Here is a 17,759-nt window from a genome sequence, read left to right as displayed (position 1 = left end):
TAACACAGACTTAACCCAGCGTTGATATCATGAGTACTGATGACCATTTTGATTAGCCTCATCTCCTCTCCACTAAGGCTTCTTGGATGTGAAGAATTTGCCTTCAACAATAAATCAAAAACTATTTGGAGTGTTTTGTGCAGTATTTGACAGCAGACCATCTTTTTGCCAGCAGTTTGAACAGTTGTGAGTACCTGTCAAATACTCAACATCATGGGGCAATGTGACCATGCTACTGCAGCTGTTTTAAAGGCAGAACAAGGTGTGCTCTACTAAGTGCACATTCAATGCTTGACAGTTTTCCCCTTTAACTGCAACTGAGATTTTTTTTGAAGAAATGTCAGCTTAGTGCCAACAAGCTTACAGGTGAACTGTAGCAGAATAGATAGAAATAGGAACAAAGGTCATTGTGGCATAAAATTGACATCAGATTGCTTAATGTCGGAGTGGTAATGAGGTGACCTTTCATGGCTAATCCATATGTTTTAAACACATGAAGCGTATGACTGAGGGAATATGAAGGTTTAGGAAGCTTTTGCAGTATATCTTAAATACAAGTGTCCCTTTTATCTGGAAACCAGACATATTCGCTCTTGATCATTGACCTGTTTGTTCATGTCCCATAAGTTTGTGCAGCTGTGCAGGAGTATACGAGATGAACAATGATCTTTTTTTAAGCTCACCAGACCTGGACATTCATATCCCAAGGCCCTTTATGACAAATAGTGCGTTACAAACCAGTTAGACAACACACCTGGTCACTGAATACAAACGACTGCATTGTCTTAGATTTATAAATTCACTTTTGAACTAAAAACAACCTTATGCTACTCCCAAATCCATTAATTTGTCTGTGGAGAATCTGCTCACCTTTTTTATTCGAATTTAGATCATATTTTGCTTCTTTGTGCCACTTAATACAAACATCTGGTGAGTCAGTAAAGTCAGTATAACAAGCAGCTGGTATTATTATTTTTCTCAAAAACAGTTAAGTGTCAGTTTCCCTGTGAGTGTGTGGGATATTGTATAAAGAAAGAAAAGAAAAAAACATTATCGCTGTTGATGACAGATTGTTGTATTTAGTTTGATGCAAGTTTTCCAGTGAATGCTAATTCATCTAAATCAAGGTATGGACCCCAAATATGTGATGCAAAAATAGTACCGTCCAGAATGAAGCCTATAAAAACCTTAATGCTCACACACCCTAAGCCTACTGTAACCCTTTAGGACCTATTTTAGAATGGCAAGCAGAGCATTGTTAATTGTTGCACAACAGAACTTCATTTTCACATAATGCAGCATTTCATCCAGTATTTTTCAGAACATTTCTAATTTCTTTATTATGCCTTCGGATTATGAAGCAATTCAGCAGCTGAAACTCATCAAATCTGCAAACCACAGATTTCATATCCCCTGCATTTCATTTTCACAGATTTACCAAACACAGCTATCAGCTCCTCACTAAACAGGCTCCTTCTGATGATGTTTCTGTGAGGACTGAACCAAACATTGACTTGTGTTACACTGGTTAAATCCCCCCTTTGCAGTCTCAGTGAAGTGTCTCCGCTTTGACATAAACAGATGTTCTGTTCTCTAAAGCAGCTTACTGTACAATAGCAGTGTGTTGCTTCATGAAAAGGAAATGCCTAAAGTGTCTTGGTGCTCTTGACACGATGGACCAGCATATTGGCACACAGCTTGAAGGCGGGGTTCGTGGACCTTATCATTATCAGACCACAAACAGGGCGTTTTATTATGTTTCTGAACACAAGCGCAATCCTCTATAATTACACATACAGTTATACATTTATCTGTCTCTGTTTTGCATATATTCCATTGTTTTTCTGTAACTTTATTGCAGCTTGTGTTCAGTTTGGCGAGGAACAAGTGCCTCAGTATTGTTGGGTTCACCATGCAGCACAGTGATCAATGTTGGTAGGCTGGAAGATGTAGCAGAGCCACGCATGGAAATGAGCGCTCGTTATTATTACTCTCTGTTCTCATTTCCCCGCTCCTCTTCATCCTCTTCTCTCACGTCTTTTCTCTCCCTTGCTTCATCTCTTTACTTTGGAGAAAATTAAACTAGGTCATGTCTTTTTTTCCCTCTTGCTCTTTCTCCTCAGTGGCAAAAATTGAATAATTAGAAAAAAAGAGTTACTGGAGAACTAGTGAATATATGTACTTGGATGAACATGTACTCTTAATCCGAAAGCACTCAAAATATCAGCGCTCTCAGAGCACCTTAACCTATTGTGTGTCTTTTCCCTCCTGCAGAAGGTACATCGCACTGCTGCTTTTCTTCTTTCTATGTCTTAATCTAACTTTTCAGTTGCGTTTCAGCGCAGACTGCTTTCCACCACAGCTCAATGGTTCTGTCAGGTTCACCTTTTTTTAAAGCGGGAAGTTGTCAGAGTTTCTCTTTCTCACACAGTGATAACACACAGGATAGTGGATGATAGGATACGCTAATGATGACACTTACTTCATCATTTCAATTTGTGAATGAACTGTTAATCAAAGTCAGAACAAGCAAGCAAACAAACAACATTTAAATGCACCACAGTCAGCCAAAAAATTTGGTTTTTGCCTGCAGTTCTTTGACAACTACAATGTAATATACTATATATATATAAAACACTCAATTAATACAGTTAAACAAAGCTTATATGATTGAAAGAAGTTACACAGACATAGTATGAGTATACTCTTTCGGTATATCACCTTTCAGCTGTGGACTTCTCTATCACCATGGTTGACTATAGTTACTCATAAAACTTTCATTCTCTGAGTAGAAGAACAGCTCTAAAACCACAGTGCGGTGTGCGCTTTTTCCTAAATTAGTTCATGTTGTGTAACATGTCGTGTACCTGTACATACAGTTTATGACAACCGCAGTGAGAAATGGTTAACTTCAACCATCACGCCACCAAGCATAACTTTGATTCTCTGAGCTGAATGATGCTGATGTTGGCTTCCAAGCTGGTGTGTCACCAGATCTGCGACAGTGCCTCCTTTCAGTCTCCCTCCTCCCAAAATGAGTACAGCCTTTCTTGTTCTCATTATTCCTCTGTAATTTAGGTCGACTCTGCAAATTCCAATATTAAATTCTGGCAAGGAAAATGCATTTCAGTGATGATAGCAGAAAGGTTAGCTAGCTAATTGCCAGTCCAAGGCTAATGCATCACATTAGGTCTGATTATAATAATCCAGTGTTGGGGTGTTGTTGGCTTAGCTCAACTTTTATTCTCAATCACACTCAGAAAACGGGATTTAAGACTTGTCCTAAAAATTCTGATGGAGAATCAATGAAAAACAATTGACAACCCAAATCCACAATTCTGTAAAACATGGTTCACAGCCTTTTCAGATGCATGAAGTGACTTCTGTCTAACGCATACAGTACAACATGTTTCCATGTAAATCTATGAATTTGCTTCACTTGAACTTTGACATCTTACTTTTAATCTCTGCTTCATATTGCACATTATGATATTATGGCTCACCCGCCTCACCGTAATATAACAAGTTTTATGATTGTGACCTCTTGTCTGGATGAAAAAGTTGTAAAGATTGTAAACTGAATATTATGAATATACTCAAACAGTTAAATTTGGACTGACTATCAGTATTTTTAATTTGTCTGACCTCAACAGATCTACAAAATACATGTTATTTTAAACAGCAGAAAAAATTCACTGTCCTACATCTCTGTATTTAAGATTTGTTTGAAATTGTACATGACATGTTTTACATGTAAGATGAAGTCATTCTCTTATTTTGAATGGAAAATCTGTCCATTTAAATCATTATATTTCATGCCTTCACCTGTCAGTGAGCAATCCTCTTAAGAATAATTATAAGAGTCTGTTATTTCCACTAAAGTCCATGAGTTTTAATCAGTCTGCAGCTTTTGCTTTAATTTCTTTTTCATTCAATGAAGTTATTAATTCCTAAATTAATCTACGTGCTGTTGCTGTGGCATTTTTGTATACAAGTAACATTTTTTGTTGTATGGAAGTCAAGGTCTGTGCATGTATACACACGTGATGCTTTATTGATGATGAGCTGGCATATAGAAAGTGTTGAGGATTTTACTGAAACATTCAACTACTTTTATCAGTATGGGGGAGCTGTTGCTGTGGAAAGATTAGGCTATTATTACACTCAGAGGCTGGCCGGCAGGCCTTGTCAGATAAAACATGTTTCGAGCAAACAAACGCCTGGCTGTGCAGTGTCGAAACATCACTGGACCACTTTGATCTCTTCATTCTTCCTTCCTCGGCTACAAGAATCTCCCTTACATCTTTAGATGTCTGTCATGCAATCAAAGCCCTGTCGAATGCGGGGGCTCATCCCTAAGGACTGCCCTGGCTATTCTCAGATTAATTACTTGACAGTCCCTCTGAGGGCCAAGAGCTTCTGCCACCCCTGCAGGTTTCAGCACAAGCAAATCTCTGACACCACTGACATGGAGGCTTTAGGCTCTGAACATTACATTGTGGGGATAAGTTATATAATGATGTTTCATCAAAGCTCAGTTTTAGGCAATTGTGCTAAATTGATTTCTGCCCTTCTCTTTTATGTTTCCAACTCATAAAATATAATGATGGTCAGAGTACTGTAGTTCTTTCAAGTTAAAAAAACACCTTTCACAGGCGACAAAGCTATGGTTAGATTTGTTTCTGAAGGACAAATTTCAGGGGGTCAGTTCAATAAAGATAGTTCAAACAGTGGGCGTGAGTTTTATATACAATTTGGCAGCTCCTGGGAGATGATGAGCAGCAGCACGTGGAATCCTCTGAATAATATCCATGATTGGCCACAGCTTGCTGCAAAAACCTATCAGGAGACCAGGGCTAAATTCAAAGTTAAAGGAATTCTCTTGAGCTCATCTCTCCTGACACAGTTCCATGCAAGTAAACCCTGCAGAAGCGTTTGTGCATGCAATCAGGTTTGTGTTTGTCCTCAGGTTTGCCGTAGGATGATATTAGATTGTTCTTGAGCAAAAACTGATCAGATTAACAGGTGAGACAGAAAGTAAGACACGTGGAAAATCTAATCAAGTCCATCTCATCAGCAGAAGTGCCTGAGTGTTGTGCTAACAATCTGCATGCTCAAAATTGTTTCACCGCGGCTCCGTGATAGCACTTTGTGCCCATCAGATCCACATTACGGGAGGTGTTTTGATATTTGCACATTTCATTCTAAAAATGTCTCAGACATTGCTGCTTCTTGTCATCATCCACTACATGTTTGACCTATGAATGCTAAATAATGGTTACCTCCACACAAAAAATTCCAAATGAACCTAGTTATTTATTTATATGAAACAAACATTAGTAAGTTGTGATGAAAAAGGTGTTCTTGATGTGTTTTTGTTCTTGTGGCCGGGGTTTTAACTGATAACAATGCAGTGTATCGCCGTATTTAAGCATTATTGCACTTTCTCACTCAAAATGTTTTTTTAGTTTAAGATGCTTCTTCTGCACATACATATGGAAAACAGCAGGACAGAACCATATTTCAGTGCTGTTGAGTATTACCATGGTTAGTTGTGTCTTTGTCTCTTGTATCATGTGTCCAGTTGAAGTCTTAACCAGGGGGGAGCTATAAAAAGCAGTGTGCCCTTGTCAATGTCTGAAGGTGTTTAGACAGATCATAACGGTCTGGCAGGAAGCCAAGATATCACAGGTGATGCAGCGTTGCTGCTACTGCAGATTGGAACTGGTTGTCCTTGCTTTAGCTCATCCTATGATAACCAAAGCAGCTTAAGCAGCACACTTTTGTTTAGTGCTGCAATGAAAGGTCCAGTACAAGCTGATAAAAACCGACCTGTGTTGGGAGGTTATTTTGTTGTAGGTGTTGCACTGGATATTCCTATGGCTGCAGTCATCGTGTGACATAACCTCAGAAAGCATTAGCTGTGGGATGTGATCGTTTTGTTCCATTTATAGGTGTGAAGTTGATCAGTAAGTTGGCTGACTCACTTGGAGGAAGTCAGGGACATGCATGCTTTCAACTTTGTACTTTGTGATCCAACAGAGGGTGTTCTAATGTCAGCTTGACCTTATGCATGTCCTGATAAAATTCCCAGTTACAGGAGCTAAGATGGTTTGTCAAGAAAATGAAGGAAAAATTAACACCAAATAATCTGAGAAATACTTTGTATTTGACTTTGTAAATAGTAATGAGACATTTGTTGACTTTATACAAAGCAGCTGTTTTGCTTACGACTCCAGCAAATCTGCTCACTCACCTTCTAGCTTGCCACCCAACCAAGCAAGTCAATGTTGGACACAGTCTGCCGTAGCAGGTCCATTTCCAGACACTCGTGAAAATGCCATCACCATTTGTGAAAGTGAGGAGAGGGGTTTCAGGTGCGTATGATAGTGCTGGAGCCATGACAAACTTGACAGTCAACGTCTTAATGTAGTGAGAAGCTGAGAGGAAGCCACACAGAAAGGAGCTGCAGTCTCCTGGCATTCAAACTTATTTATGTAAGAAGTGATAGCCCTTCACTGTGGATGGTACAGTCTAGTTTAATATCATTTCACCGTCTTTGTCCTTTTCACTATGGCACAGTAAATCCTGCTTATTGCTTCACTACGTTATATAGAAAATTTTGCCTTGGCGTAGGTATGTGATCGTTGCTATTTTTCTGGTTGTCTGATTCTGCAAAAAATACCAAGCAACATTAATGAAACTCTGTGGAGAAAAACCCATACGATACTGGTGTGGATCAGGATAGCTTTAGTTAAAATTGCCAAATATAGCACTGGTTTTGATGGAGGATGTAGTCTCTTCTACATTTTTTTCCAGATGTCATTGTTGAGTAAGTTTCTACTCAATGCTCCTACCCATGTACACCGTGTATCCCTCCTTTTTATTCCATTCTCATCCTAGTCTTCTAATTTCCATCTTTTGATAACAGACAGTCACTGAAGGTCAGCGAGTTCTGTTTAAAACACAATTCAGTTTCTTTTGACCCTGTCATCATTAACAGTAGCTGGTCTGCTTCATTATTAAGCTTTTAAGCACAGCATACCTTATAAAAGGCTTTATTTAGTTAAACATTAATAATTAAAGATTGTCCCAGTCAGCTCCAGTTTAGAGTTGTGCTCATAGTTCATGAGATTTAAATGATCCTGGCTTCAACTTCAACTTCAACTTCAACTTCAACCCTTGAAAATGTAAATTTAGCCTTTCTGTCTAAAAAAACCTTTTGTAAATAATCCTCTCAAATGCGATTAATTGGTACAAGTACTGCTGAGAAAGATGTGACACAGGAACAAAAAACTCGCCTCTGAATGCCAGCTCACACATAACAAGTTCAGGAAAAAGGTGACTCATGCATCTACATTTAGGTATAAAACCCTTTTACAGAATTTTTCAATATCCCTTTAACTTTCTCTTTATCTCACTCTGCTAAAAAAATCTACAATCATGTAAAAGTTTCACTGTTTCATTAAGTTATTTATTCCAACACTGTTGACAGCAACATGCATACAGCTTTACAGTCTTACATATACACCCCCCCAGATAAGTGTGTCCAGTTTTGTTTTATGGTGCCTCCACTGTAGTTTTGTTTTATTGTTGTTGCTGGTTGTGCTGAACCTCCCATCCCAATAGTTCCTTTGGGCGGTGTCCTGCTGTTGTAAGGGTTTGTGCTAATCCAATAGCAAGACTTTGGTTGTACACAAGATACTGATAAGTTCTTGTGTACAACCACATAAGCCATTCCGTTTAAGAAATAAGAGTCAGCAGTTTGTGCACAAAATTTTGCCCACAGAAAATCTGAATTGCATTAATTAGACTTTCTAACTGCTTGGATTTGTCAAAATAAGAGATAAACTTTAGCTGTGACTAACCTACAAACCTGAATGAAATGAAAGCATAAGTGACATTTTAACAGCTCTTCTAACCTAAGTTTGTGTTCTGCAGTTGCAAATTGTCCCTTTTGAACCTCAATTGGTGTTCCGTGGATTGTCTTTAGATTGGGGTATTTAAATCTTGTGTTTCTTTCATACTCTGTCAGGGAAAAAACAGCTGCTGTGTCAGCAGGTCCCCCTGCACCGCTGCAGTCAGTAAATGTCTGATATTTTCCTTCTACATTCCTGATTCCGATTGCCCTGAGACACAATATGTTGTTGTCATGAACCATAAATGGGATAATAAGGTGAAAAGTTTATATTAGATGTTGCATCAATTCATTACGAGGTTAAACGCTTTCTTTTTTTGAAAAAAAGATCATTAATCTCTATGCTGATGTTTTGCAAAGTAGTTTTTGTTTTGGTGTATAGGGCAGACATACAGTGATGGTGGTTATCTGACATCGAGATGCCCTTTTATATATATATAAAACATTTTCAGAACTGATTGGACCATTAGAGAGTTTTTATATTGCTAGCATGCAGCTTTTTTTATTTGATTTTGTTCATTGAATGTATTTTGAGTATTGATTTAGGAATTACCAAATAGTTCAGTATGCTATGAAGGAGCTCTGTTTCAAGGACAGTGTTGTCAAACAAGATGTCACACTGCTTAACAATGTTAAACAGAAAAATTACTCAAATTTACAGTTGGCTCACTGCCTACCTTGTGTCCCCTCAAATCAAAAAAATATTGCAGAGTTTTGGCAGTCTGTTGGCTAACGTCAGCTTGTTTGGTGCAAAATTAATTTTCTTTTGAGTCAGCCAACTCACATATCACTGCTATCAATCTGTTCGCAAAGTTGATGCTTGTTGTCCAGCCTCTGACATTTAAACCTGCATGAAGGGGCATCAGTTGTGGTGCTAATCTCACTGCACACAGTCAGCTGTAGTAATGAAGTACTCTTGAAGTATAATAGCAGCATGAAATGCAGGGACATTGTTAACTAATATTTGCTAGCACCAGATGACCAGTCATCTTAATCCCGTAGAGTCCTGTAGAGGAGGTTAATACAACATGGGTCCATCCAAACCCAAGACGGAAGCGCTGCAGACTGTGTGAGGACATAAGTTAAATTTACTGATCAATATCACTGCTTCATTATGAAGTCTGATATATATGTTAACAGGACTCGGTAGAAAATAAAGAACAAACACTGATACAGGATTCAAACCAATAAGTTTACTTGCAAATTGATGTGTAAGTTAGTAAAAAACAGAATATAACTGCCTTGAATTAACATTTATTATTGGCTTTCTTTAAAAAAATTGTATCTATGATTCTAAGACTAAAAGCCTTGCATTCAAGACAACGCTAAACCATATACTGCATCAACAGCATGGCTTTGTAGTATAAGAGTACAGATGCTGGACTGACCTGAATACAGTCCAGACCTTTGACCAACTGAAAGTATGACCAAATATGTTAAAGAAGATTCAGGACTGTACAGCAGCTAGAAGATCCAGCAACTCCCAGATGTTCACAGTCTGTTGTTAAAAGGAAAGGAGATGCTAAGCAGTGGTAAACATGGGCTTGCCCCAACTTTTTTGAGACATGTAGCTGTCTTCATATTCAAAATGAGTTATTCAAGAAATGACAAAATGTCTTTTTTTACAATTGATAGTTAATTGTTTATGTTCTACTGTGAATTAAATACTGGTTTAAATACTGGTTTATGATGTTTGCAAATCATTTGTATTTTACTCAGCATACAAACCTTTATGAGCTGGAGTTGTACATGAATATCTAATATACAAGAAAAAGTCATTGACTGACAACAATCACTGGTTGTTGGTAGCACAAAGCCTAAGCATAACCTTGGTATTGTCTGAAAACAGCCTCCTTTTCTGAAAAACTCAACATTCAGTAAATTCTTTATTTCTCAAACTCAGAGGAAACAAAAAATGATTTTAAAAAAGCTTTTGATAGTTTTTTGTACTTAAGGGCTGTAACAGAGACATAAACATATGCTGTATTTGGTTTTAAATTAACCATTTACTAACCGTCCATGCATTGATTCTTGTTGAATAAGTGATGAGCCACCAGCTAGCGGTGACTGTCAACAGGACCATGGATCATTACTGTGTTACATCTCCTTTGGGCAGGTGGAGTGCCTACCCGGGTTGTGGGTACAGTACCGTCAGAGCTCTGTGTGTGGGGCACATTCATGTGGTGCAGTCACACCACAAAGTGCCCATTAGTACAGTGATAAATGCCCATGTGCTGTAAATAATGCATGTGTACATGTTTACATGCAAGTGCTTAAAACCAACATGGATCCAAGTCTGTCGTGTCCATGGAAAAGCTGAAGGAAATAATCAAATAGAAAGTCATGGCTCCCAACATTTTTCCAATCAGACTGTTGCTTAAATCTATGTTTAGTATAATCTACATGATGCAAACATTCAGAATACATTGGAAATAATTAATGCTTCCACTTTGTTAATCCAGATATTTTTCTTCTCGCTGGATATCAAAATTGAAATTGTCAGGGACAGTTTTGTTGTTTAAAACAAACTGCTGGCTCTAACGTGAGTGAAAAATGAGAGGGAACAGAAAGCACAGTGCAGAAATGTATCACCACGGCTCAAGGTATTGGGTCTTTGTCAAGGTAATTGTGTCTTGACAAAACCGGTTTTGTTTGTAGACATTGGTAATAAACATTCAGTGGAGCTGAGCGTGTAGTTATATTCTTATTTTTTTCCTTTTAACTGTGCTCTGTGCAACAACTAGAATTCAGATTAATTGTTTTCATATGCATGACGTAGAATCACAACCACTAGAACACACATGCAGTATCCTCATGCTGCATGCATTTTTTTCTCAAAGTACACGATGTACCAGATCAAAATGAATCTACATGAATCAAAATGAGGCTGGTCTAATTGACAGCGAGGCAAGGATGCTTCACTGCTACCACACGGCACCCAGGTCCTCTCAGCTGGAACCAAACGTCTTTACGCTTTAAAGAGAGATGGATTAAATGGGAAAAAAATGTCCAGGATAAAGCATCTTGTAAAACTGGTTGTTACTGCTGAGGCTGAGTCTGTGCTTGTGTGAATTTGAGTGCATTACTGTTCTTGTTTATCATAACTGCATACAGATGACATTGATAGGGCTTGTTTATCCCTTGAAAGAAACAGAGGGTCTATTTGCATCTGACATTAAAGTGGGGAGTGAGTGCGGCAGCTTATTACGAAGCAGACAGAAGGAGAAGCTGATGCATAATGCACCTCTGTGGACAGAAAACATCAGAGCAGCGAGGCTGCCGTGTGCTCGTTCTTCAAACCTCTTCAGTTCTGCTTCTCCAATCATCTCTCTGTCTGACAGGGTGATGAGAAGAAAGAGATAGAGAGGAGAAATAGATACAGAGGAAACCACACTGCTGCTTATATGCAATCAGTTTGGCAGTTTACAATGACAGAGCAACATTTGAGCAGGGGAGTAGCGTTATATTGAGATCAGGAGTGAGAAAGGCGACATAAAGAATAAAAAGACATAAAAAGAGACATAAAGAAGGAAATTGGGAAGGAGGGAAAGAAAGTATGCTGCTTTGAGGCGTTCCATCATCCACCAAACTCCTGCAGCTTCCCGCTTCCCTTCTCCCCTCCCTCCTCCTCCTCCTTCTGGAGAGAGAGAGAGCAACAGAGAGAGAGTCACGCTTACCAGCTGAAGAAGAGACGTCAAGAGGAGGAACTACAGAGAGGAGGAAAAAAATCCTTCTCTCTCTTCTGCTGCCTCTCGTCGTTGCATCCTACAGGCAGCACGGAGCGAAGAGGAGTGAGGAGGATCCGGCCGGCATATTTTCTGCGCTGCTTCCCTGCAATTTCTGTGGCTGTATCACAGTGCCTGGAGTGCAGGGAGAGCCGCCGACAGCTTGATCGGTGACGTTGCTCCGCAGCAGAAGAAGAGTACCATACAGGAGCCGGGATGCTTAACAATCTGACCGACACAGAGGAGGGGGACGGGGGAGCGCAAAGCCAGGGTGAGTGATGAGATGTGTCACGCGGTCGCTCAAACACATGAGCAGATATGTACAAATAGGGACGTTCACATGGCGATGCATGACATGCAGGCAGAGTGCTGTATCTCCCGACGCAACAGCACCAAGGAAGAGTAAGATAGCAGAAAATAGTTCTTAAAAAAAAAAACAATCTGCACGACGTAGGTTTATACACACACAACTTGTTTGGAGTGAAGAGAACTGGTGTGTGTGAGTGTGAGTGTTACATTGTACAGTGGTTGGCCTGCTTGCCTCCTCTGCTGCTGCTCTTACTGCAAGGCTGTTGTGACAAGAATAGTAATGGGCTCACTCCGTACGATGGATTGTGAGCATAAGGGCATTACAGCTCCGTCCAGCGCATGCACACACTCTCACTAACATACATACACACACACACACACACACACACACACACACAAATGATTACGCATTCATGCACAGACAGTATAAAGTGTTCATCCACTCTTCATGGCAGTGTTAATATTCCCATCACATATGGCCGTGTTCGGACAGGTGGTATGGACATTTACACATGCACATACACACAGAACCACTCACAATAACAGATACCAAGCCATCATTTCTGCTAATCCCATCGCCCCCCAGCTGGCAAAGTCAGCCCTCCATCCAATCCCCGTCACTCAATCCGCTCTTCAGTCTCTGCAGGCTTTCAGGAGAGAACCTGTAGACTGCTGGTCTGTGCAGAGCGCTCTGCTGTGGGTGACACCAGATAGCACCAACCTTCTCGGGCCCTGGTGAAAACATTGCACCTGTTGTTGCTGCAAACACTGCACATTATAGAACTGTATTAATTCACAATAGTACGTCCCTGGTTTGACTACAGTGTACATGTCACAGCCTTATTCAGTTTGAAAAAAGCTGGAATAGCTGGTGTAAAAGCATCAAAACAGCAGCACTTCTTTGTGCTATTTCCTACATGTTAAAGATAGTTGTATCACTGCACATATCCCTCTCTTAAGTCTCTCACTTACTGTCCTCTTTTATCTGCTTTTGTCTCAGCTGCATTTTCACTTTCTCATCTCTCCCACTCTTCATTATGCACAAATCTCCCCGTTCTTGTCAGTTCTGGGCTCCAAGGAATGCACTGGAGAAGCAGGTTGCAGATGAGAGAACAGTCACTATGCTGCTTCTTCTACCTGTGAGGGCTCAATGATAAAAATAGACTAGCGCTAGGAACATGAATATTTAACTTAATGCAGTGTTTATAAAGACTTACAATGATGTGCTAAGAACTACGGGCACCGTAAGCATGGGGACATCAGGGGCAGGTCACCTAGCTTGACTTAAAACTGCAGAAGTGTTAAGCTGATACAATTATTTTAGCATCACTGTGGGCCTCTTTCTTTTAGCTCTATTAGATTTACTTTCTGATGTTTGTGTATGTATCTGGATGGCATTCTGAAGTTGACACACATCCTGAACACACGCTAATGTGATGAAAAGTGTGTGTGCATGTAGCTCACTGCATCCTCAGCTATGAATAAATGTCAGAATGTGTCATTTCTAAAACTGTCCCTTCAAATTTCCCTCTGAGGTGACACAGATGTAAACTATGCATGCAGTGTGCTCAAAACCGTGTTGGGACCCATGGAAAGGGGATTAGTGTCCCCTCAGCACCTACTCCCTACACATCTCTCAGCCTCTCACCCCGTCAGTTTCTCTCTTTCTTTCTCTTTTTGTCACTCTGCAGTAGCAGCATATCTCAGGATAGGACCTCATTCACACACACCAACCTCTTCATCCTTTTTGTCTGAATCACAGCTCTGCTAAGCTAGCAGGGCAACAACCTGAATAACTATGTTTAGTCATCAGTACTATGCAGGGCAGCGCCAATAAGTAGTAACGTCAGGGGTTGTCACTGTCCGCTCCCCCTGGTGCTGAAAGCGACTCCCACCCTTCTCCCTCTGAGCTGCCTAGCGCTGTCCGAGGTGCTGATTTACAGCCTTCATTACATGGCTGGATATCGGCCTGTGAGAGGCACAGTGCATACAGCACAGGGTGGAGGTGGTTTAAAGGGGTGTGTTATTGCACTGTGTAGCCAACAGCATGCAGAGATGAAAGGAACGACTGAGAAAAATTACAAAAGGTTGTAGGGACAATAAAAGAAGTGCATGTTGAATCACAGTCATGTTTACATATTCATGAGCATCCATGTTGCTCTCACATCATATTGTTAATCAGCTGTAGATTGTTCTCCTCAGAGCAGTTGGAAAAGTGGGAGAAAGTGGAAAACAGTCAAGGGTTGAAGGGGAAGACAAGTTTTATAGTTTGACGGTGGAGTGTTCGTTCTTTTTGGTGTGCAAGAGGAGAAGCTGGTATTATCTGAGAGATAAAGTGATGGGGTTAAAGAGTCGTTCCCTTCATGGAAGGTGCTAAAACACATTATGGTATTCTTGGTCTAAGGTTTTTGAGCAACCTTACCACTTGCAACAAATACTACTTAATACATTCATGACATCAATTAAATGTTTGAGTCTGTCATGATAATAATAAGCAGGTATAAACAATGTTTCAGGCTGTCAGAGCACTAACGGGAGCTGTCAGTGTTCAACAGTATGATTTCATGCTACTTCCCCAAATGTTTGTTACTGTCTGAAATTTTTCCATTTCTGTTTTTACAAGCTGCTCATTAACTTGTCAGTTTATTTGCTGTGGTTTGATGAGTGACTAGTTTTTCTTACATAATTAATTATTGCTGTTGAGCTCTGCCAGGACAAAGTCAGTGGTTTTGGGTATGTGTGTATGTGTGTGCGTCACGAATAAGTGACGTTTGGTTCTACAGAGACCTGTTTAAAAATCGTTGCACATAATTGCTTCTTTTGGACAGGGTAAGATTCATTTTATAGATGAGATGTCATGCAGAAACAAAATTAAGTGTCACTCAGGAGAAAGGACAAGATCAGCTGTATAATGTACATAAGTAACCTCACTAAAAATGAAACCCCAGGTGCTGAAACAAAAACAGTCACAGATAAATAGAGAGAGATTATTTATGACTGTTTATGCAATTGGTACATTTGTGCAACCAAACATACTTCCATTAACAGCGGGTGATTTAAAGCTTCACATTAGTTTGAGTACATTTCTTTTCAATAGAAGGGCTTTTAATGTAAACTTCTATTTGGAGGTATTGGGATTGCATTAACAATAATGTAAAAGCTGTGATAACTAGTGGTCAAAGAGTAAAATGTGAAATATGATGTTGACATTGATGCGATGTCAATACTAACATCATTGTTCAATCTCCTCAAACAATAAATACATAAATATTGATTAAAAACTGTAAATATTATTGCTGGTTATATTAGAATAGGGTTTTGACTTTTTTTTTAACAAATATTATGAGCTCATGTATGAAATACACAAAAGTAAGTTCAGTGTTTAATCAGAAGCTGCCAACCTGAGGCTTTACGTTGATCTGGATTTATGGCAGGACTGCGTACAGCAGGAGGTCTCCTTAGGGAAAGAGTATCAGTACAGGTCCAAATGTATCCATCCACTTCAAGTACGAGTATGTGGTCAGTATTTCATATAAATGGCCATTATAAGTGGTTTATATGAAACAATATGCAGATTAATTGAGAGTATTAAATGACATAAACAATTCTTAGTTCCAGTGGTCCATCTGCCTCTTCTCTGCAGCCAGTCCATACTTTGGTCCAGGCTCTCAATTGGGTGGTAATGATGTTTTAGCTATGGCTGACTTCATAATCCTGCAAAATGCTCCCCGGGGCCTTCTCCTCGTGAAGCAGTTGTTGTGCATGCTCAACGTCATTATTCTCTGTCTACCCACTCTGCAACTTGTCTGCTGTGAATGGAGAGAGAGAGAGACTGCTGGCTAATACACAACCACAGGCACTTGTTCTCTGAAAGGTAGCTCTCTGCACACACACACACACACACACACAAAAACATTTTCTATTGCTGACTGCTTAAGTTTTACATATCCACATGAGTACACACACACATATTCCTGGTATCGTGCAGTATAGGGCTGTTTAGGTCCAGTTTCATACTGTATCTCACTGCCATGTCAACCAGGTTAATCGTATAGCATGAAGGTGCTGAGCCCTTTTGACAAAGACAAACTGTTGACAATTAATATCTAGCTCAAAGTTATAGTTTTGCCTTATCTGCCCAATGCCAAATTCACAGAAATCATCTGCCTGTGAGTAAATGGTGTTTTCCATCAGAAAACCAACCACCATACTAATAGAGAAATGGCTCCCGAAGTTCAAAGATAGATCCTAATTATGTATTGCCTAATTGAATTTAATAAAAGTGGGTATGATTGAAACATAAATACAAAGACTTGCATCACTATGAATGGGTTTTTCTTGCTAATTAGAGTATGGTTACCGTCAGTAGTGGGTGTCCAGATATAATGGATGGCTATTCATTCATTGGTTTGTCAATTAAAAAGCAGGAGTGGTGAAGGGCTCTGCTTCTCCAAAGCTTGCTGTTGACTCATACTGTTATCATGAAAAGCTCAGACAAAAGAAAGTACAAACATGGGGCTCATGCACACGCACTCACACACACACACACAAAAAAAATGGCATTCAACCGGCCGTTAGTCATAGTCATACTAAATATTTTCCTTTCCTTGTATATGAGAATATACGAAGACACAGAAACATTCTTTAAATGCATTCCACTTAACTGAATGCAGTTGCAATATTACAACTGCCCAAATCCCTGTTCAGAAACAAATATGGTGGGAGGAATATTCAGTCTCCAAGGTTATCTGAGGTGAAAGATTTCAAATGAAGAGAAATAGATGGTCAATTTTACGGAGGGGAAGGGGAGGTCGGCTGACATGAAAGAAACGGATGAATCATGTCAAAAGAAGTTCAATCAAGCTTGGCACAGGAACCTTGTCCTTCTCTTTCACCACTCTTATAGAAATAAAATGAAAAATCTGTGCACTTTGGTTTCTTACTGCATTATTTCTGAAACTACTTGATTTCAGTACGTGAAAATGAAATGTGACGTTGTTTCATTAGGAAGCTTTTTGATTGGGAAGAGTGCTCATAACTGTAATAGAATTCATGAATGACGACCAGAATTGAAACACCTTAATGAATGTATGAATAAAACAGTGTCAGCATGACAATGGATAACAGTCCTCTGGAGCTATAACTGTTTGTTCTTGCATAGGTATAAAGTAAAAAGTCCCTTTTAATATATTTAGTTTTCGATTTGAATTTTGGAGCTAGTGACTGTCCTCTTTGAGTTTGAATGAACTTATTGGAAGTCACCTTGGATATAAGCACCTGCCAGATGAATATGATATAAATGATTGTTCTTTATAACCTTACACTGCCAAACATTGCGAGAGCTGGCTTAGTAAAGAACAGTATGTTGTCTCGTGGGTCCATTTAATCTATCTCCATTATTTCATTGGTAACAGCTTGGCCGCATATCAAAAACAGATAAAATGTTGCTCAGTAGAGGATGTAACAGGACAAAAAGGGGATCAGGGATGTGCACAACCAAAGTACAAGAGTGTTTGCTCACATGGTTACATAAGCTCTTAAATATTCAAGTTAATTTAGTAATTTCATTGTAAAGTTCATATGTTAGTGACCATATGTTAGATGAGGCTTCAGCTCTTTTCAGCTTACATACAGAATAGATCAGAATTAGTTTTAAACGATCCTCAGACAGTTGATCATAATTATTCATGACAAGTGCATCTCTATAAAGGTGCATTTTGACCAACAGTAAATCCAGAAACTGCGCTTCAGCTGTGTTAAAGCTAATCTGCTCATGTTTAACACTTTTCTGTGGTTTTAGGGTCTTT

At 39.4% G+C, this 17,759-nt stretch overlaps 1 protein-coding gene across 3 annotated transcripts in view; it reads left to right on the top strand.

Moving 5' to 3' along the window:
- Positions 1-17,759, top strand: part of slc12a5a (solute carrier family 12 member 5a) — a 155,546-nt gene that overhangs the window by 50,378 nt on the left and 87,409 nt on the right. Inside the window, exon 1 of one of the 3 annotated variants that reach the window (XM_072381725.1) lies at positions 11,243-11,914. The exons of the other annotated variants lie outside the window; for them this stretch is intronic. Within the exon in view, the coding sequence (XP_072237826.1) occupies positions 11,860-11,914 (55 nt within the window). The 5' untranslated portion in view covers positions 11,243-11,859. Of the gene's footprint in view, positions 1-11,242; positions 11,915-17,759 lie in introns of those variants that run through there. 3 annotated transcript variants of the gene reach the window in all.

The sequence above is a fragment of the Leuresthes tenuis genome, unplaced genomic scaffold, assembly GCF_036924035.1.
Source record: "Leuresthes tenuis unplaced genomic scaffold, fLeuTen1.0.hap1 SCAF_3, whole genome shotgun sequence".
Taxonomy (NCBI): Eukaryota; Metazoa; Chordata; class Actinopteri; order Atheriniformes; family Atherinopsidae; genus Leuresthes; species Leuresthes tenuis.
The sequence above is the reverse complement of the archived record's forward strand: the minus strand, read 5'-3'. Positions and strand labels throughout refer to the sequence as shown.